General features: G+C 40.1%; 1 protein-coding gene across 1 annotated transcript; it reads right to left on the reverse strand.

The window, feature by feature from the left end:
* Positions 1-219: 219 nt before the first annotated feature.
* Positions 220-18237, reverse strand: LOC5574668 (serine/threonine-protein kinase/endoribonuclease IRE1). Its single transcript, XM_021854940.1, has 4 exons — positions 17681-18237; positions 11798-12353; positions 3422-3635; positions 220-3344 (listed from the first exon to the last, which is right to left on the reverse strand). Exons 1-4 carry the CDS (start codon positions 17777-17779, stop codon positions 983-985), a joined length of 3231 nt encoding a protein of 1076 aa, XP_021710632.1. The 5' UTR covers positions 17780-18237; the 3' UTR covers positions 220-982.
* Between the last annotated feature and the right edge of the window lie 3777 nt (positions 18238-22014).

Raw genomic sequence — 22014 nt, forward strand, 5'->3', positions numbered from 1 at the left:
ATACTAAAAAATCAACTACAATCATCAAAAGAAATTGGTAAACTAATAAAAAAGCACCAATATATCTCAGCAATGAAATCAAACTATGTATATTTAAATTGTAAGATTTAATCGATTAAACGAAAAATAATGTTATAAATTATGTTAAAGAAAGCTCAAAATAACGCCCCAGCAAATTCATTGAATTTGTCATCAATTACCATTTTCAAAACCACGACCTTTACAATAAAATTAAGTTTTATTCATTACCAAAACAATGTACAAGTAGATTTTTATGCCCGATAGTTGTTTGCTTTCTTATGTGTTTGCTACTTTAAATCTAAGTTTTCCCCTAAAAATAACTAACCAATTTGGTTTGCAGTCACTAGAGAAAAAACACCTTAGTTGAATCGCGGAGATGTTCACTCTCTCTCGAAAAGGTAGAGCAATAAGGTTTACTACACTCTTTTCCAAACCGGTTAGCAATAGTATCACAGACAATTACAATCTAACGCGCGTGCTTGCCCCCAGACGGTGCATTAGGTTCGGTTTTTTTTTTGTGTTTCACACACACGGTGTTGATCGATGTTTTTCATATATGGTTGTTGTTAGTTACTTATGCTCTATGGTTTATTAAAAACTATTTTGGTTGTTTTCTATTGAATTGTGTGCTGTTATAATGAGATCTCAACAGATACTCGATTGTTTCACACGATGCACCAGTTTGAGTCTATTTTATACTATCCTATTGGGAAAATGTGGGTTGGCTTGGCATATACAGGGAAATTTGATTGACAAAAAATTTTGCTAGTGGAGAAAAGATCCAAAAATAAACTCTATTTATCTAGGTATCATGGAAAAATACACGACACTAAAAATGTATGTTTGCAAAACTAACGAAGAACACTATTTTTAACGGGAATGAAACACAATCGTGATAACATGTAATGACAAAAGTGTCATATTTCCATTTTCAGCCATCCTCCGATGAGAGACCGATGCGCTACTGACTCTTTTGTACCGATTGCGGTTGTAGATCCCACGTCACCTTGGCGTTTTCTCTCCTTCGGACGTGATTATTATTATTATTGTTGTTGAACTTTTTTCGATTGTGGTGGTGAGGACGTTCCACCGTGATAAAGGCATCCGAATCAATTTTATCTGTTGCCATCGCTTCACTCACGATGGTGTCTTCTTCTGCTGCCGGGGTGTTATTTGTGGCACTGGGGGTTATGGTGGTGGCCAAGCTCTTTCCCATCATTTGCTCCCTGGTGATGAAGCTGGTGTCGGCCATTGAATACTTGCTAAAATTGTACGTCCCACGTCGGTTATTTTTCGAAGGGGTTGAAGGCGCCGACTCGGGATCCTGAATGGTAACTTGCTTTCGTTTGGGACTTTGGGTGGCCTTCATTTTCTGAGCTCCCTCGTAGTAACGAATCAGTTCGTAGTTTTCGTTGCCCTCCTCATCGAAATATGCAGGTTTGCTAAACTGATAGTTGACCTCATCGTTGTAGTACGAATGGAATATGGGTTCGTGGGAGTAATCAGCCAACGAGTGGTAGGCATGCGATAGAAGATGCGGAAACCGATTGATCCAATATTGTGTGAATTTATGAGGGATAGCACCAAGAGCCTCCTGCACATCTGGGGTTAGTTCGTGGTAATGATGTTTCTTATTTCGAAGGGCTCGCAAAAGATCTCGGACACTATAGCCCTGATAGCCGCGATACTTCCGCAGATCATTGGTTATTTCCTGATCCAAATGTAAGCTCCAATCGTCTCGCACAACATATCGGGCATTGCGTTCTAACGTTCGTAATGGATCGGTGAGAACATCTGACTTTTCAACTCTATCACTGACATCCTGCAGGAACGAAAGTATTCTCTCATTGCTCCAGAAAAGGGGGTGATTTCGAACAGCTGACGCTGGTGGCCGTTTATTCTGATCAGCAGCGATCATATCGCATATAAGTTCCTCTGCCAACACGGACAAATTTTTAGGGACTCCTATGTTGTGAAGAGTGCTTAGATCATATTCACCAGACAGAATATTTGCCTGTCGCTTAAGATTGTCCCCGAACGGGTGAAATCCTTTGGATATCACATAATGAAATACACAGCCTAGCGAGAAAATATCGACTGAGGTGGTGGTTCGATGGCCCCGTTGCATTTCCGGTGCAATCCATCCATCAGTACCCGTAACTCCCGATCTCCTTGAAAAGCTTGCTTTCCCATAATTTAACTTTTTGCACAATCCAAAGTCCGAAATCATCGCTCGGACTCGTTTTTTGTTATCCGGCAGCGACAACAAAATATTCTGTGGTTTAATATCTCTATGAACAATGTTCAGCGAGTGTAAATGCATCAACCCATTCGTAGCCTGCTGGAGCACTTCCAGCAATGATATCTGCTTCTGAAAAGCCTCGCCTGATTTTGGATCCACATATTCCTGCAACGTGGCAGCACACAGCTCTACAGCAATATACCGAAACTGTCGATCCTGTTCAGTACAAAAATACCTCACCACATTCTCATGGGCATCGCTCTCTCTCAGCAGTGCCACCTCCCTGTCCGCCAACGTAAAACAACCCGGTAATATTCTCTTCACAGCAACCTCCCTCTTTTCAAACGTCCCCCTAAACACAAACGTGCCCTCGCAACCCTTCCCCAGCACATCCTGGGTGTTGAAATTAATCTTTCCCACCCGTATTTCACCATCGCCGAAATCGATCGTTTCTGCGTAATTACCCCCACTGCTACGGTTCGAATTGGTTTGTGAACCATTCTGGCTTTGCTCCTGCAACGCCCTCATCTGTAGGTGGAAATACCAGAACCCGAACACCACCATTCCAAACAATGCGACGAACATCATCGTCGGCAGTTTGTTAGGCTGCGCTTCCAGCCAGAACTTCACATCCAGATACATCCGTCCCATCAACGCTTTGAAGCTGGTCTCGTTTGCATAGATTGATGCATTTCTTCGAGGGATCTGATCATCATCCGTTTGAACTCCAATGGTTTTCACGTTCTCCTCAGCTTTGGGCAGCCCACTGTACCCCAACAGCACCGTCGACAGTTGACCATCCTTGAACATCCGCCCCGCCGAGCCAGGAGAAATGTGCAACTTGAGACTTTCATCCGTCTTCGGAGGCTGGTAATGCCCTAGAATGATTATGTTATCATTTTGCATTTGAACCGTATCCGTAGCTATTAGATCGTGTGTGGAGGGATCATCCGTTTCACTCCTCTTGGGACCGCCGAGTAAATTGACCCTCGGCTCGGACGGCAACGTGGCCGTATGCTTATCCACCATCGACGGAATGGCGTAAATGGTGTTGGTTAATTCTCCCACGTACAAGCTGGGGCTAAAAATACAAAAAAAATCAATTGGTTTCTGTTAAATTTTGACCCAAATACAATTGATCGATCACGGAAAACTTACAATAGGTTCACGTTGTTGATGTGGCCCTCCTCTTTGATGTCGCGCAGTGCATCGTCGGAAACCGTCTGGAACGGCACGCTTAGGAGACCTTCGGACCCGAGCAGGAAAACCGCCACCACCGGGCTGGAGAGATCCTTTTGCCACAGAGAGGTGCCCTTCTTCCGTTCGATGGTAACCGTCATTCCTGATGAGCTACTGGTTAAATGAAGGAATTCTGTGGGATTTAAGAAGAAGATATACCTATAATTAAGTACTATAATTACTTCAAACACAACAAGTATCGAATCGGTTCGGTAAAGTGTGTGTTCTTATTCTTTAACTTTCTTCGCACGAACCATATGCGATAAAGCGAATTGACACGGTCGTTGAAATCGATTAGGCGATAAAACTTTAATTGTGAGACATTTGCCAGATGTTTTGAGGCTTTTCCTTTTCTGGAAGGTGATATAGGTTTCGTTTGGTCACAGCAGGAAACGAACTTTTTCTTGTTTTGTGGAGACATATTTATTTTAGAAAAAGCTTAAGACTCAAGTGTCGAGAATAATCGCTGTCGAACAATTTTATCGTACCGTAAGGACGCCATTCACCGCTCATGCTCCATTCACCGCTCATTGAATTATTTTGAAAAATCTGAACAAATTTTCGCAATAAAAGTCATCAACATGTATTAGTATACCTGAATGGATTTTATCAGAATGAAATTCATATGATTTATTTTATATACTATTTGGAAAAAAAAAATAATTTTAGGCTGTTTAAGGCGGTAAACATGAGTTGAACAATGATTTTATTATGGCAGATCGAAAAATGCTTTTTAGCTGCCACGCTTTAATATGTTGTTATAATACAAAGATAACAACCAGCTAATGAAAGTAAATTAATTCCAACTAGTTGTGTATATAGAGCCTCATACTTAGGATGAGCGGTGAATGGCGCCCTACACATGCATCATTGGCATACATGTTTTTCGGTATCATTATACGTTGTTCACATTTCAACTTTTTTCCTACAAGAACAAATGCTTTATCTTGCGTCTAGCGCAAAAAGTTGCGAAAAATATCAAAAAAACGATTTTTGACAAAATTTAATGTGTTGTAATGCTGTTAAATGAGCGGTGAATGGCGTCCTTACGGTACTTGAATTATGTACTTAAATACAATTGACACAACTGAACCGCACTAAGATCTACGCTTGGTTCGATTCGTTGCTGTCGATTTTTGCATACGACAGCATTTGGTCAAGATTCAACGGTTTCAGTACCCGAATTCAGACACACACAATGAGTTCAATGAGTTTAGATATACTCACGCAACGACTGGAGGAAAGTGATGCAGAGGATTGAAGCTGTTGAAACCGAGTTAGCGGCGACCAAAAAGGCCCTGGCAGCTGCGGTAGTGCAGCCGGCAAAAACCGGCATAGCCCCTCGGAAAAATAGCAAGGGGAAAGAAAGGTCAGCGGGAATAGGAGCTACGCCAAGTTTCACCCCTAAAAGACATAGGTCGTCACCAGGAGACGAAAGACAGGCTGTATCCAAGAAGCCGAAAAGTGCAAATCTAAAACCGGCGGATGAAGTGCTCAGTGAGGGACCTGGCGATATCCCATGGCAAGAGGTCCGGAACAAGAAGAAGAGAGGCAAACAGGAGAGTGCCAGAAAGCAAAGGCCAATCAGGAAGAAGGCAAAATGCGAAGCTGTTGTCGTCAAAACTAGCGAGGACACTTATGCTGAAGTCTTGCGGGCCATGAGGACGGACCCTCAACTAAAGGAGTTTAGTGCCGACGTTCAGAGGATCAGACGCACCCAGACGGGAGACATGCTCATCGAGCTAAAAAAAGACTCGGTGAACAAAAGCTCGACCTACAAAGAGCTAACCGAGAGAGTCATGGGCGAAAAGGTGCAGGTGAAAGCCATGTGCCCTGAAGTGACGCTCCAATTGCGGGATCTGGATTGGATCACCACCGAAGAGGAAGTGAGGACCGCTATAAAGGAGCAGTGCAATCTGGAAACGGTGCAGATGACAGTACGGCTAAGAAGAGCACCGCTTGGAACACAGGCAGCGTCGATAAAGCTCCCAGTAGACGCAGCCAACACAGCGCTGGAAGTCGGGAAAATTCGGGTCGGTTGTTCAGTATGTCCACTGAAGATCTCCCAGAGACCGGAGGGATGCTACAGGTGCCTGGAATACGGCCACCGGAACTGCGAAGGACCAGACAGAAGTAAGCTCTGTAGATGGTGTGGCGACGAAGGTCACAAGGCGCAGGATTGCAACAATCAGCAAAGGTGCCTGATCTGCAAGGACAAAAGTCGCAACAGACACGCGACGGGAGGCCCTAAGTGTCCGGCCTTCAAGCGAGCGAGAAATTCTAAACCGCAGTGGAGGTAACTCAGCTAAACCTCAACCACTGTGACACAGCGCAACAGCTGCTGTGGAAGTCCGTATCGGAATCGAAGTGCGACGTAGCTATCCTTGCCGAGCCGTATCGAGTACCAGCTGGAAACGGTAACTGGATCGCTGATAAGGCGAAGACAGCGGCAATCTGGACGATGGGGAGGTATCCTATTCAGGAAATAGTGTTCCAGGCGGACGAAGGCTTCGTTATTGCAAAGGTTAACGACGTGTACGTGTGTAGCTGCTACGCACCCGTCGTTTTCGAGTGTCCACGTTTTGCTGCGGAACGTAGCGGAATGACAGCGGTCTGTGGTGCTGACGTAATTGTAGACAACGTAGTGGATAGAATGTGTAGCGATGAGGTGATGTGGAACGCGGTGAAGATGGCGGTGACGAAAATAATGTCATTGCTTCAGCGGAAGTTGAGGCGCCGGTGAACCGGAAGTCTGTCTCCAACCGGAATCGCCGAACCGACCTCGGCACCCAACCGGTAGGTAGGCTTGATCCACCGTCGGGGACAAGACCGAGTAGATCGTGGAAAAGCACCGGAAATTGGTCGTCAGGGCACCTGTGAACCGGAAGTCATCCGCCAACCGGAATCGCAGGACCGACCTCTGCACCTATCCGGGCAATATCGGTACCGGAAGAACTTCCACCTCCGGGGAACTCTTCGTCGGGGTAGGATAGATTCACCGCCGGGGACTATCCGAGTAGTGCGCGAGAACCTGGAGTGCTAAATGGCACGCGTCCAGCACCGAGAGAACTTCCTTCGACAGGGAGTTTCTGGCACCCATGGTATCGTGAGCCGAATGGCTGAATATGGCATGTTTAGATAACAAATTAGGAACACTAACAAATTATTAATGGGAGCCGAAGGGCTCAGCATGGCATGACAGTCGCTGATAGCGAAAATTTAGGAACTAACAAATTAATGATGGAGCCGAAGGGCTTAATGAAGGGTGCGCGTAGCACGTGTCGCCTCTTCTTCGAAGTAATACCGCAAGGTGGTGCCGGAGAACGGTGACGGTGTACCTAGGAGACTGTTTTTTAGTGGGTAGGCGCCCCATTGCGAATCCCACACAGTGCCAATCCATACACTGTGGCATGAGCATGAACAAATACAGGCCAGTCTTAAGAAGATTTTTTTTTAACTCCTAGAGATGCATGAAAAAAAAAATACTCACGCAACGAGTTTAGATATACCTACTTCCAAAGGTACAGAGAACATATAACTTAGAGCATATTACTAATAGGCAATGAGAAACAGATTAGTTCTCTTAGACCCGAGCACTTTTTTATTTTAAAGGACAAGATACATTTCCTTAAGGGAAATTTTCAAGGCTTGTCAGGGCATAGAGAATAACTGCAAGCCTGCCACACAATATTAGAATGCAATAAAGGACAATTGCTAAAGATAATTATTATTTGATATCTGCGAAAGTGCTCATAAAAACACTAATAAGATAAGAAGATGACAAAAGGTATACAATTTATATTGTAACGCGTCTGTAAAGAACGTAGACCAAAAGTGTCAACATGTTTCCTCTACAACGTTCGTTTATTGTCCACGTGATATAAATCTTCCGGGGTAAACAAAAGCAAACTTAACGCCTTCACATATGTACAAACATCAATGCCTTCATTGTGTACATTCAGGTGATGTAATTTCATAGCATTGATAATGTATGATTGAAGAAAAAATCATACAAATATGGTACCAGTTTTTAAAGTAAAATTCTAAACCTTATCTTAATTATTTTGTGTGTTTACTTCACAAAATAATAATCTAAACGAGCATTCGCTGGCTACTATAGTTTTAGGCTATTTTTCAACAAATACTGCCCTTCTACGTCTAATTGTCCAATGATTTATTTAAACCTTATGGACCGCGGGACAAATATGCATAGAACAGCAGCATGAATTTCTTGTTTTGCCTAATTTTCTTTGCATGATTTCTTTTAAATATTTTCAATCGACGCCACGACCATTTTTTCTAAAAATTCTGTTACGGTTTTAGCTGTTTGAAAATTCATAAATAGCAAGTGATAATGAACCGCAATATGGTGAATTATGTTATATAAATTATCTTGAGTATCATGTCCATTGTCGCCTCAAAGTAGTGTATAAAATTCAAAATCCAATGAGTTAGATTCAAACTTAGGATTTGAACCACAAAAGTTATGGAAGCCCAGAAAAGTAATACCTATTTAATGGAGAAGAAACAAAATGTGTCGTTTGATACTATTTTAAAATTAATCCCCTTTAAAATCCCTTAAATTTGGTATGAAATCAGCCTGCCACGCAACCATTAGATTTGTTTTTATTTTCTAACAACAATTCGAAAAAAAAAATCATACACATGTTTCATTCAATTACATATTACATTTTTGGTACGGTGGAATCTGATTTTTCTCCTAAGCCAAACATTTTATTCAATTATGAAAGTAATGCAATGTTTTTCCATAAAATTGCAATGTACTACTTTTATTTCAGACATCATGCAATAATAAAAGAGAAATCGGATCCGCAAATTTTCATCTAACATTTCAGCCTCAGACTTTGTTTCTTCTCCTTGGAGGCATCATGATGACAGTCATTCGACCCGAGGTCCAACCGCAATTTAGTTCGTTATGGATTGATCACAAACAATTTAGAAATATCGAACATGGAAATCGAAAAAGAAGTTCGTCGATTTCATCATAACATACTAGTTGCGCAAATCAATGAATCGACTAATTTAACTAGAGATGTACCGAATATTCGGCCGGCCGAATATTCGGGCCGAATATCTCAATTATTTTGATTTTGCCGAATATTCGGTCTGCTAAATATTGAAATCTGTTATTCGGCCGAATAGGCCGAATAGTGACCGAATAATAACAAAATAAACTGAATTGTAACAAAACATTATGTTTCATACGAAGGAATGTTAAAAAAAAATACGATTAATTTATTCAAGTGATGATACATCAGATTTTCCTTTTGATGGATTCCATGGATGGAGATTGATGCTAAATGTTTAAAAACGTAAAATTTTTCCCTTCTACGGCATTACGGTGCTGCTCAATATAGGGAGCCGGATCCTATTCTTGGCACTTTTGATTCACTTCGGCAGTGGGGTTTTTCGAAAGCTACTGAGCTCATATGTAGCCACAATATGCGTCGTATTAAACTGCTTCTTATTGCATAGTTTCAGAAAATTCGGCCAAGAATAACCCCTCATGCCAAAGTGAATCATCGAAGTGCCCAAGTAGCTCTGCACCCTACAAGCCATTCAATCTTTCACTCATCTTGCATGGGTTGTATTGTGGCATTTTTTTACGTGATCTGAAAGTGCTTTCCATCTTGGTTTTGTAAAATAAATTGAAAACAACGAAAATTCATATGTTTGCATTTATTATCGCTTGTGTCACTATAGGAACACATGTGACTATAGTAGCACTATTTCTAATTCCTGTTCCAAAAGCAATACGGCGTAGGCAAAACAGAAAAAAAATCGTATTTTTACAAGCCTTTTATATTTTTACTTTATAGAATGGCTGTCGATTAAATCCAAAAAGTTCTTAATTCTTCATTTAGTTTATCCAAAAAAAAAAAGTTTTCTTACTATAGGAACAATAGGTGTACTATAAGTGCAAGGGAACTAGAATTTTAAGTAAAACGATATATTTCGATCATTTTTTGAACAAAATCGAGCTGTGAATCGATGGTATTTAGATAAATAGCTCCTTCATTTCAAAAAATATTTTGCAACGATTTAAAGCAAAACGGTCGTAAAAAGCTACTAATGCGAACTGTCTACTGAGAGAACACCGACCCTATGCGGTGTATTTGCTACAATTGGGTCTACCCCGTTTGGCATAATGCCATTTGGCATAATGCCGTTTGGCATACAGTCGTTTGGCATAAAGTCGTTTGGCATAATAGTCGTTTGGCATAATGGTCGTTTGGCATAATTTAAAAAAGGAAGATACTGCAGTGGTACAGTAAAATGCCGTACCATAAGATGCGTCATAAAACTACATGTTCCTTTTTTCAAATGGTATGGAATAATTTAGGCGTTGGATATATTTTTGTTAAAAATGCGCCATAATATCCCGGACTTAATGACCCCGGAAGTCATGTATGATGCAACTCCAAAAGAGCTTTATTGGATATTGGTTTCCTTGAAAAATGATGATTAAGAAGTATGTCCTATCACTAACTGACAACGGAATGTACGATCGTGAGCAGTTTATACACACCCCTTTGCTTAATGGAAGGAATTTGATCAAATTCAATGTTTTTCACAATTATGCTAAACGGCTATTATGCTAAATGGCGATTATGCCAAACGACCGTTATGCCAAATGGCATTATGCCAAACAGCTATTATGCCAAACGACTGTATGCCAAACGGCATTATGCCATACGGCATTATGCCAAACGGGGTAGACCCGCTACAATTTATATGAACTTCCAGAAGACGGATGAGAAATAAAGCGACGTATTAATGGATCAAAAACTCAATCAATAAGATACAAATTCCTTACTTTAGAAATATAAATCCTCAGAACTTATGATTTTTGTTTTTTTTTTTTTCTTCACACGGTTTCAAAAGCTTAAAACGATCATTCCGATTAATTCTTCACCGTGGAAGCTATCCCTATTTAAAAACTAGGTGTTCTTCGGCCGAAATTAAGGGTTTTATTCGGCCGAATATTGAGTCATTATTCGGCCGAATGTTCGGCCGAATATTCGTTTGGCCGAATAATAATTTCTCATCTATTCGGTATTCGGCCGAAAGCCGAATAGTGCTATTCGGTACATCTCTAAATTTAACTATGATGTTCATAACACAAGATAACCATAAGTAGAACACACTGAATCCGTGTTGGGTGATGATCTATGCACCCATAAGTTGACGCATACGAATCTAAATGAGGAAGCTTCAGGAACTCATGTGCGAAAATTATGGAATCCTTGGTGTCAGTTGATTAATTAGTAATTAGTCCATAAAGCAAACCAAACAAACTTAATGTGTAACACACTCGAAGTTTGTATTGTCGCGCCCGCCACCAAACCGGATCGCGCCAGCGAGACTCGCGCCTCGCCTCAACTCGCCGCATTTAGAAATCAGTTTTTTAGTGTGGCGCTGCATTCTTACGATTTTTATGAACATTGCGCACTATTCACATATTAGCTGCGACGCTCGTGGCCCGAGAAAACAATAATTTTAAATAAGTGTTGGTCTTGATATCTGCCGGATGCATAATAAGAAAACGACAACAAATCGATATTAACGTTCATGAAACGATCCATAATTTTAAACACACGGATCAAACATGTGGATTTTTATCAGTGTTGGTAGTAATTACATTAGAGGAAAGATCATCACAATCATTATAGGGAAGGTGTACCGGTATTCGCCATGTACCAGTTATTCGCCACCCCAGATTATATACCTTTTTACGACATATATGGTTGCCAATTGTTTAGTGTTCGCTAAATTGCTTTAAGATGATACGGCAACGTTCTTGGAAACCGCAAATTTTTTTCAAAAAATAATAGAAAATAATTATTTTCCTTAAAACTTGTGCTCGTTTGCACCTATATAACAAGGTTATAGCATGTCGAAGATGAAAATTTCGTATAAAAACGCCTTTTATTACTTAAATTCTGAACGCAACTGTATGTCAAGTCTCTGAATATATTTCTTCAATAATTATAATAATTATAATTTATATTTTTTTGTTCAATGGGAATCCCCACATGCAACGACAAAAATCTATGGTTGAACTTCTACATTTCCAGCAGCAATAATCAGCAAACACATGGAACGCATGTGATACTTGATTTACAACACCCGCTGTTCAGACGGATAAGGTTGAGTGTACCTACGAAAGCACACCTTATCGAACTTACTTTCTAAAATCGTTTTTTAATCACGTACTGGAAGCCCAACCCTTATCAATACGTTTCGTCAAAGTGTTACCAATGAGAAACTTACCGTACTCCTTCGTCAGTTCCGGAGCCATCGTGTGCGAAGTGTAATCGAAAAACGTGACATTCCACGGTTTCGAGTTCTGGTCGGAGGACATGCTGTCGTACATCATTACGGTATACTGGGTTCGTCCGAGGTAGACGGACCGCGAGGTGGCCCATCCGATCGATTCGGCTTTCTCCCGGTCCAATGGCGTACCGAATCCTAGAACCTTTTCGCGTCGGCCCGTTTTTGGGTCAATCAGGAACCAGTCATCGCTTTTCTTCCCCGAATAGAGGATCCCATCGCTGGATCGGCACGGAGCGTTTGCTACCAGCTGAGGAATGGTGTAGGGGAGCTTCTTCAGACCACCCTCAGGATTCCGGTACGTGTAAAGGCTACCGTCCCGAGGATCCGGCAGATAGTGAGTGTTCATCCCTGACAACGATGGAACCTGTACGGCTGGCTCATCTTCAATGGACCATCGAACTTCACCCGTCATGGGGTCAATGGCCGTCAATCCACCACCAAGAGTGGAGAACACCAGCAACGTTTCCTCATCTTTTGCAACAGCAGTGCAATCCTGGAACAATACGTGAAAAAATGGGGATTAGGACAAACGAACAGTGCGCATCGTAATCTCGTGCTGTGCGTACACAAATACTTTCTTCTCTCGGAAGTTTTTAAAACTACCCAAAGTAATAAAACAATACTTCTCAGTGCAACTTTTTATATCTATTGCTCCCTTTTCGATCCCCTTTGGCCACCGTCTTGTAAAAAAAATCTTAGAAGGTCACTTCTTCTTTCGTTTATTCACTGAACATGATTGCAACCACGAACAAAAGGAAGGGCAAATCTCTGAATTTACAAATTTCTTCCAAAAAAAAAGTAGATTTTTGAACAGTCAGTAAACGAGACACAAATGGAAGAAAGGACGTTCCTTTCTCTGGAATACACGCTTTCATCCAAGGGTGAAATGTTTAATGTTGATATTTTTTGTCAGTAGCGATAAGGGTAGTACTGGGACTTTTAATCTACCCTAAGCTCCTTCCATACATTTGCCTTTATAAGCCTATATTACATTCATCACACAGACGTTCCTAAGCAATTGTTCTCAAATGGTCACTGTGTACCCTAGCAGCAATCAGCCCTTGCCGTAGTTTTGAAGTCTAGTATTCCAGACTACTATAAAACTATGATAAGAATTGAAATGCTACTAAAGTGGTTGAAGTGAAGAACGAAATAGTTTTATTAAAAGCTCCTCATTCCCCATTTCATTTTATCAGTCATTGTCACATAATTACCACACTTTTGTTTTTGACGCTCTCACTTATACCACCGATTATCACTCATTAACTTCCGTAACACACATCATATATGTATACTTTCCATTTTATCACTTCACTATCACAACTACAATTTTTATCACAATAACGTCACAACACTTTCATAATTCTTGTTTATCACCATTTCCTATCTGTTATCATTAATAAATTATTGAAAGATAATCGAACTACGATTAAGAAAATTACAGAAAAAAATAAAATCACTTCGATCAATTCCACTGAACTTGCTGTCACTTTTATCACGAATTCAGAGAAATGATTGCAGAATGTATTATAACCATCAATAAACTAGTAGGGTTCATATTATCATTATTATGTACGTGTTTTAAACAAAACTGTCACAATCACTTCTAATGCCATTTTCGTCACCATGCATTTCTTCAAATATCGTTATTAGCACTTACACAATCACTTATTTTATAACTTCGAGTGTAAATCACAGTTTCACCAAACACCCATTCTTATGTTGCATTATAAAACGATTAATCACACGTTAGCTTTGAAACTTAACCACCATTACTGATTAGTGATTAGTACAAAGGATGCTACAGCTCGGTAAACGGACTGAAACATAAACAACCAGCACTAGCCCTGGCGGTTCCTCCGTTCGAAGAGGACCTGATAATATGCCGAAACATATTAACAGATCCTCCGCCTGAATGCAGCCGTTTCATGATAAATCATGAACCGTTAGAGGTGTGCCAAAGTATTAGGAAGGTGATATGTTTCACAGACGGATATTATTAAGGTGCACCTTCTACTTTGGCACCGTCAACCCCTGTGATCTTGGCCAGGGTAAATGTTTAATGTTGATAATTGCATCGAAATGAGCAATCAGTTCGATGCTTCAGACAAAGTTTTCCGAATATCAATTCGAAGCAACCTCCAGCCCAGGCTCTTTGAATTAAGTGAGAAAACAAAGGACAACTCGTGGTCAGTTGTTTCGAATTTGGAGAATTAAGGCAGGAGATCTTGATCTCCATTAGGGGAATCAAGGTCTCCTTCCAAATCGCAAAGAAAGGAGACTTTCTGTCGCGTTTAGCTGGAAACTCTTTAAAGATCGCGAACTTCTTTTCAAACATATTGTAGAGAAGAAGCACAAATTCTTTATTTATGACAACACTGATCGTCTGTTCAAAGTCGTCTTGAAAGGTCTCTCAAGTGATTATAAGCCACCTGAAGAGATCAAAAATGAAATAAATGATTTACTTGGATTTTCCCCAGTCCAAGTAATCATTATGAAAAAGATAACCCAATCTGGCATTGTTCGGAAAGGGCTTTCTCAAGAATCCTGTCCAGTGAAGGAAGACACAACCAAGTTTATATGCTCTAATTGCGGGGCCAATCATAAATCAAATTTTTGGGATTGCCCTTCACGCAAGATAGTCGTTGAGGCTCGTGCCAGGCAGATGAAAGATAATATTCGTTACGATAACGGTCGTTTCCGGAATTTCCCTGGTAGAGTATCGAACAATACTCATTTTTCAGTTAAAGCCTGATTTGCTGCTGAACAGGAATCGCCAAAGAAATTTCTCGCCGCGTCCTTGCAGAAATTTTCTACTCTCCCGTTTAAACTGACATTTCTTTTCAACTGCGTACTGCGAACAGAAAAATGAGCTTTCTTGATCGTTTCCTTGCAGGAATTTCCCATGCATCGAGATAGGCCGAGAAATTACTAGTCAGCAGCAAATCAGGCTTAACGATCGCTTGATTGAGAATCATACCCATCAGAGGGATTATAATCATGCTCATTCACAAACTATTTTTTTCCGTCAGGAAGCCGTTCGAATTATTTAATTTCGAATGGATCTACCCAAGGAAAATCTTATGACAATATCGTAGCAGGTAATTTGAACTCTTCCCCTCTACATACTATAAGTACCCGTTCTAATTGTTTCAAATCAAATGAAAAAACCCTGCCGCCACAGGAAACTTCTACTCGGCCACTTTTGGGACCACCGGACATCCCTGAGGGAGGCTGTGATGTCCCCAATGACAGATTCCTCCGGGAAATCTTTGTCAAAGTTACAGCATTCCAAAGTTGGCCCAATTTTTGCCTGTCCCTGTGTGTTTGCCAGTGTGTTTGTTATTTTGACAACCCCCTGTATATCAAATATTCCATCATTTGCGATACTTTAAAAATGGGGAGGGTACAAAAAAAGGGCGGAGAGCTCCCTGCAAATCTTATTACAACTCTTCATATTGTATTTAAAGTTGAAAACATTATATGGCACATGAACTCCGCTGTCCTGAATATAAAACACTGTGTCGGTTTATTGATTAGATTAGATTTTTAAACAATAAATGCAAAAAGTTCAAGTATATTTTAAAAATGACCTGGGGCAGACACGAACATTCTGAAAACGCCATTATTTTTGTTTATTTTTATACTTTCAAGCCCGGGGTGTCCGGTCTCTGTGCATTCAGATCGACTTTTTTTGTCGAACAGTGTAATTTAACAAGAAAAGCTTCTAAAATTACTTTAAGGGTCTATGAGTTCTTCTAGTAACCTTCTTCTTTTTCTTTCTGGCGTTACGTTCCAACTGGGACAGAGCCTGCTTCTCAGCTTAGTGTTCTTATGAGCACTTCCACAGTTATTAACTGAGAGCTTACTATGCCAATGACCATTTTTGCATGTGTATATCGTGTGGCAGGTACGAAGATACTCTATGCCCTGGGAAGTCGAGAAAATTTCCAACCCGAAAAGATCCTCGACCGGTGGGATTCGAACCCACGACCCTCAGCTTGGTCTTGCTGAATAGCTGCGCATTTACCGCTACGGATATCTGGGCCCCTACTCTTCTAGTGTTTTAGAAACATTTCACAAATTGAACATTTTCTCAAATTTCTGAAAAATTCCATTCGCATGAAGAAATGCCTAGAAAAATTCCTGGAAGCATACTTAAGAAATCTTTAAGAATTACTGTAGGAATTCCCAGAGAAATCTGAGTAATTTCTGGAGTTATCCTTATGAAAATCAAAAGTTGAAATCTTAAAGAAATTATGAAGGATCATTTTTAAGAAATGCTTAGAGGCATCTTTGGAGAAATTTCTTTTTGAAGAAGTTTTAAACGGAAGTCTTAGAGTATGCCCTAGGAAAATGGATGGAATAATCACTAGATAAAATCTTGGAGGATTTAGGACTTTCTTGAAAAAACATCCGAAAGAATCAGTAAAGATACTCCTGATGATCTTTGAGTTAATTTCTGCGGTAATATTTGGCAAAAACCAGGTTGTGTTTTTGAGATATCTAAAACAAAATTCTTTTACGAATTCTTTAGAAAAATTCTCGAAGGGATACCATGGGAAATAATCACTACATGAACTCCTGGAGACATTTAGGAACTCCAAGTCTGAAAGACTTTCAATACGAGCTGGTGTTTCTTAAGGCAGCATTTTGGGACCTATAGTATACAATATTTTCACATCTGACTTACCTGAGTTACCTCAGGGATGTAAAAAATCTTTGTTGATGACACAGGCCTTTCCGTCAAAGGACGAAGCCTGCGTGTCAACTGTAGTAAATTGCAAAATAGTTTGGATATTTTTTCTTCATACCTGCAAAATGGAAGATTTCTCCTAATGCTTCCAAAACTCAAGTAGTAATATTCCCACATGAAACAAAAGCTCTTTATTTGAAACCTTCAAGTAGACATGTTGTCACGTTCCAATAAAAAAATGTCAACCTATTATCCAAAAATACTTTGTCGAAAGAACAAGCTCTTGATGTTAAAACAAATTTTCAGGCCAGCCATGCTGTATGCTTTACTAATCTGGACTGCTACGGCAAATGAAATGTAGGGTTTCAATGCTAGTAATTAGTAGCTGACATTCATTCTCGACGCTTTTCCGCAATGATATCTCAGACGCATATACGTTCTGTGGAGTCTAACAACAAATTCAATGTCTTTACTTCATAGTGCTTTAGTGTTAATTTTAAATTTTTCTGTAGGGGGTCCATAATACGCAAAGGGTCCATAACCGGCATCGACTCCCTAATAATAGCTTCATTTAGTTTTACTAAATCAGGATGACAGTGTTGCCTTACATAGAACACCCAGATATAAAAAAGAATGTAATGTTCAACATGATACTAATAAACTAAAAAAAAACATACTCTGAGGTTGAAATATCAAAAATTTAATTTCATGGGACTACCACAAAATGTCACGAAATACAATATTTTTGTTTTGCAATATCCCCAACCAGAATTCCCCCTAGCTTCTGAACGACTCTGCTAAGAAAAAACCACACCATAAGAAGAGATAAACAAAGATGACGCATTCAGCTGACTCCTCAACAGATTAATGCGATTCTCTTTTTCGTGGTTATTTCATCATTCAGCTGCGTAGCACCGTTTTAAATGTTCCAAATGCTTTATTCGTTTTTTTTTTCCATATTCTTATCTTCGACTGCCAACAGAGCAATTATGGGGCTCACGATTGTGTTGGACAGTCCGCACACCCACAGGCGTGTAGTGTCAATGCAAGTCTGTCTCTAGAATAAACCACCCATCTTTCAACGCAATAAACTCGCAGCAGAAAGTTCCAACCTTCCAACTCACCTCGTTTCGTTTGGGCACAGATTCACTGTGCGCTCCCATCAACAATATCACCAGCAACAAAGGCAACATCTGGAAAATCCTTTTCCACCTCCTCAACATGTCCACTTTTGGCCTGTAACCGTGCAATACTGATAACCTTTCACCAAATCCACCACATTCAACAATTCTGCTGCTACTCGTCGCAAAATCCAACACAAATCCGCTCGCGATGGGTTTCCGATACTCCCGTCCACAACACTAATCCAAGTGCTTCACTTTTTTTTCGCCCACTTTTTTTGCTTCTATTCTTGCTCGGATCTTTTCCTCTGATGATGCTGGCGACGCTTCCAAATCCTTCCAAACACGACGACCAAACGTAACGAAACTTTATGCGTACTGCTTCTTCGAGGTTGATTCATTGCACCGCTGCACAAAGATGCACTTTTATTCCTTGATTTTAAAATGCACTCTTGCACAAGGATTACAGTAAAAAATTAATAACAAACACGCGCTTTGTAAAAGTTGATTCCACGTCCGAGCTGAATGAATGATTGAAAAGAACAGTTACTGCGAACGAATAGGCCAGGGGAAGTGGTTCACCTAGAGTGAATTTCTGTCAAAGAAAAAGTAGATTTTGTATGAGATTTGACAGAAAAATGAATGACAAGTTCATCCACTTCTCCTGGCCTATGAGAAAATGAAAGCAAAATAACAGTGTTGTCAGAGTCAGAGGGAGTGATGACAATGAGAATATATACTATATATATTCTCATTGGAGTGATGAAATCAAAATGTACTAAAAAAATGTCAATCGACACAGGGAGTTTTGGACAAAATAAGCCATCTTGGCAAACCAAATCTGAGGAAGAGCCAGGGTGGGTGTACGGCTGTCAACTATTGTGTCTGCAGAAAAAAATCAGAAGCGATGTGTCGCTAGACTTCTTTCGTTTGTCTAACGATGTTCATGATATACTAATACAATGTAGCCTGGACTGGCTGAAATAAAATGGACTCATTTAAAAAAAAAAAAAAATTTCTACAGTCTTTTTATTACCAAATCATAAGAACATTCGAAGAGCAATATTTAAAACTGCGAAAGCAAATAATAGGGTTCATTCACAAATTTCATAACGCCGAAAATGGCCATTTTTGATACCCACCCACCCCTTCATAACGCTTTTTATATGAACATCTTACAAATTTTGTATGAGCTATATCTTAAGGACACCCACCCACCCCCTTCAGCGTTATGAAATTTGTGAATAAGCCCATATAATTTTGAAACTAATTCATTACTTTCAAAAATTTTATGATAATCGAACATCATGAGTACTGCCACCTTGTCTTGGTGTGTCATGTGTATGACACACCATGGTTTTATTCACATTGACGGTGTTTTGTTGTCTTTTTTTATCCGATTTTCATTTCAAACTGTAAATAAACAACCCAAACTTGTGTAAAATTCAGCTGCCGGAGTATTAACTGATTCGTAAAAATACTAAATGGAGTGTAATAAGGATGCGTAAGTAATGTGGAACTTGAGATTTATCATCGAGATGAAAATTTCCATCGTCCCATACGCAGGTACGAGGAGGAGGAGTATTTGGAAGAGCCGGGAGACATGGATACTGATCATCACGATAATGAATGGTTTCCTCAACAACAAACACCCTATCCGCAGCCTTTGTGTTCTCAGGACCCGTTACCGATTCCAGATGATTTGAGTGAAGTGAACCATTTTCTCCCCGTCGATGGTTCCGACGATGACGACCATTCATGTTTTAATTGCTCGATAGAGAACTGGGAAGTGGGAACTAAGAATGTTTTTGGAGATTCTGTTGAGGACGTAATTAAATGCATTTGGAAGTTGTCTGTAGCGCATGCATCGAGACGAATCAATTTTGATGATGATGGACCAAAGTGGGCTGAATAGCAAGTCCCGGACCAAGAAGATATTGAGAAGTTCGTCACGATGCAAGATCAAATGAAAAGGAAGGCCTACACTATTTCTGGAGTCTCTCCTCGACTGCTCACTTCATGGAGAGGCAAGCAAATCAAAATGTTCATTCATGCATATTCGGTAAATGTTGAAACCAACCCTCAACAATGGTCCTCAAACAGTTAATTGCACCCAACAATCCAGATCGTTCGGGAGCTCATTCGACCCGGGATGATGCAGCTCTAGCAAAAGAGTTGAAGCACAACCATCCTGAACTGGAAGGCCATCACAGTTCCTGGTTGTTATGGGCCAACACAATTCATTCGTCAGCGGCGCATAAACAAGAGGAAATGAAAAATGCTCCATCGCCTCCTTTGGAACTTGCGAAGTATTTCAGGTGGACTGGCGTCTCGGAAGCAGCCCGACTACAATCTGTTCATCGGGGGACATCAGTGGCTCATGCTGTAAATGGGGGATGGATGAAAGATGTTGAGGAATTTTTTCAAGGCATTTCTTCGGCGGTTTCCATTCTTTCGAATGTTGCTCGTAAATTGGAAGGAATGATTGCGAAAGGAAAAGCAGCTGAAGAAATTATTATTGCTGTCCAATCTGCAGTTTGCCCTGAGGAGACAGAGGTAAGTAAAGTCCTGGCTGACAGTGTAACTGACTGTCCAGATGTTGATCACATGTAACAAAAGTGAACAGAACGATGTAATTTGAATGAAATAAAATAACCAATTATATTTTCATCTCAAATCCGATTTTATTCATTATTTTAAAGAAAAAAAGAACAGCAAATATTGTGATAAAGTCGCTCAGGAATTACACTTAAGCCTAAATCGCTTGGATTTTGTTGCAGTCCCTTCTCAGGATAAAAATGTCCTCCAGGGAAGTAACCACAATAAGCAAAAAGTTTTTGGTAGGAATATTGTTTGAAAAAGCTCATTGCATCGCAGACATCACCCATTATTGGAGTGTTTTCTTGGTGTCTTCTTTGCAAATGTTTTTTGACAAAACCAAAAACGATCTCAATAGGATTAAAAAAGGGACAGTACGCCGGAAGTAATATGGGAATAATGCCGATCGATCGCAAATACCGAATGATATTTGCATCGCAATGAATTTTTGCGCCATCTAGTATCCAAACCGAATAGCATCCTGGGTACTGACGAACTTTTGGATTTCGTAGTGCAAACTCTCGACAACATTCAGAAAATTTAACGCGATTGAATGTTCCATCAGTCCAAAAGCTGTCTAGAATGCCTTCAACTCCAAGAAAGCACAAGAATGATAAACGTGGGCGGCGACAAAACTCACCGCTGTAGATCACTTTATGCCCCACAACACCATACCCCTTCCGGCGTAACATGTCCCGATTGTCGAAACTGACTTCATCCAAGAAAACTAAATTGTAGATATCCCAGGGAATTGCCAGAAGTTCTCGCAAAAATCTCACAATCTCTTCTTCCCTAATTTGCTTCGCTCTCCTTTCAACAGTCTTCCATGAAAGTCCGGCTTCATGTAAAATAGAGCAAATCGATGAATCGCTGATATTGATTTTAAATTGCTTCTGGAATCTCACTTAAGCTTCATCCAAAAATAAAAATGGATGCTTTTGGTATAACTGAACCAACCATATCCTCATTTCCACTCGAAACTTTTTGTAAACTTGAGCACGTTTCTTCCGCTGGTATACACCCTCTTTCTCAAACTTACGGAACCAAGAATATATGGTAGATTGGCTTTTACCGTAGATTTTCGCAAGATCCTTCTTGGATATACCCAAATAATAGTGTCCATACAACGCATGATACACGGTATTTGTATTCGCTTGGAGCTTCTGGACTGCATGGAGTACAACGTTTCTCATCTGGAAAGATACGGTATTTGGATTATCTTTCGATTCAAAGTACAGAATTAATTATTAATTACCTTGACTTTAATTCCACACGATGTTGTAAACCAATCGATGTTTTGTGAATATTTTCGTTGTTCAGTTATATTTTTTTCTTTTTCAATTCAATGACGTCCATCAATTCTGAAATGTCAAAACTAAGAATGACAGTTCTTTTGACGTCGCCAGAAATTGTCGCGTCGCTGGACTCTCCTGCGAATTGCAGAGTAGTGCTGCAGCGACAATATTTTTCGTGTAGTCCATGCCAAAATGATTTTGCAACCATAAGCAACATCACCAAGTAAATACGATAAAATCCTCAAAATAATAAAACTTTCACTCACGAACACTTAATCGCTAGCATGCATGCAAAACGATGCATTAATCGTGGAGCGTAGTTTGTGTGATATCTTAACGATAAAAGGTTAATCGTTGTTGCTATGATCGCACGATAAAGAACAACCGCGATACATCGTCGATTTTGTCATGATCACTAGATTTCCATCCTTGGTCAAGTCATAT

This window comes from Aedes aegypti, chromosome 3, assembly GCF_002204515.2.
Source record: "Aedes aegypti strain LVP_AGWG chromosome 3, AaegL5.0 Primary Assembly, whole genome shotgun sequence".
Lineage (NCBI taxonomy): Eukaryota > Metazoa > Arthropoda > Insecta > Diptera > Culicidae > Aedes > Aedes aegypti.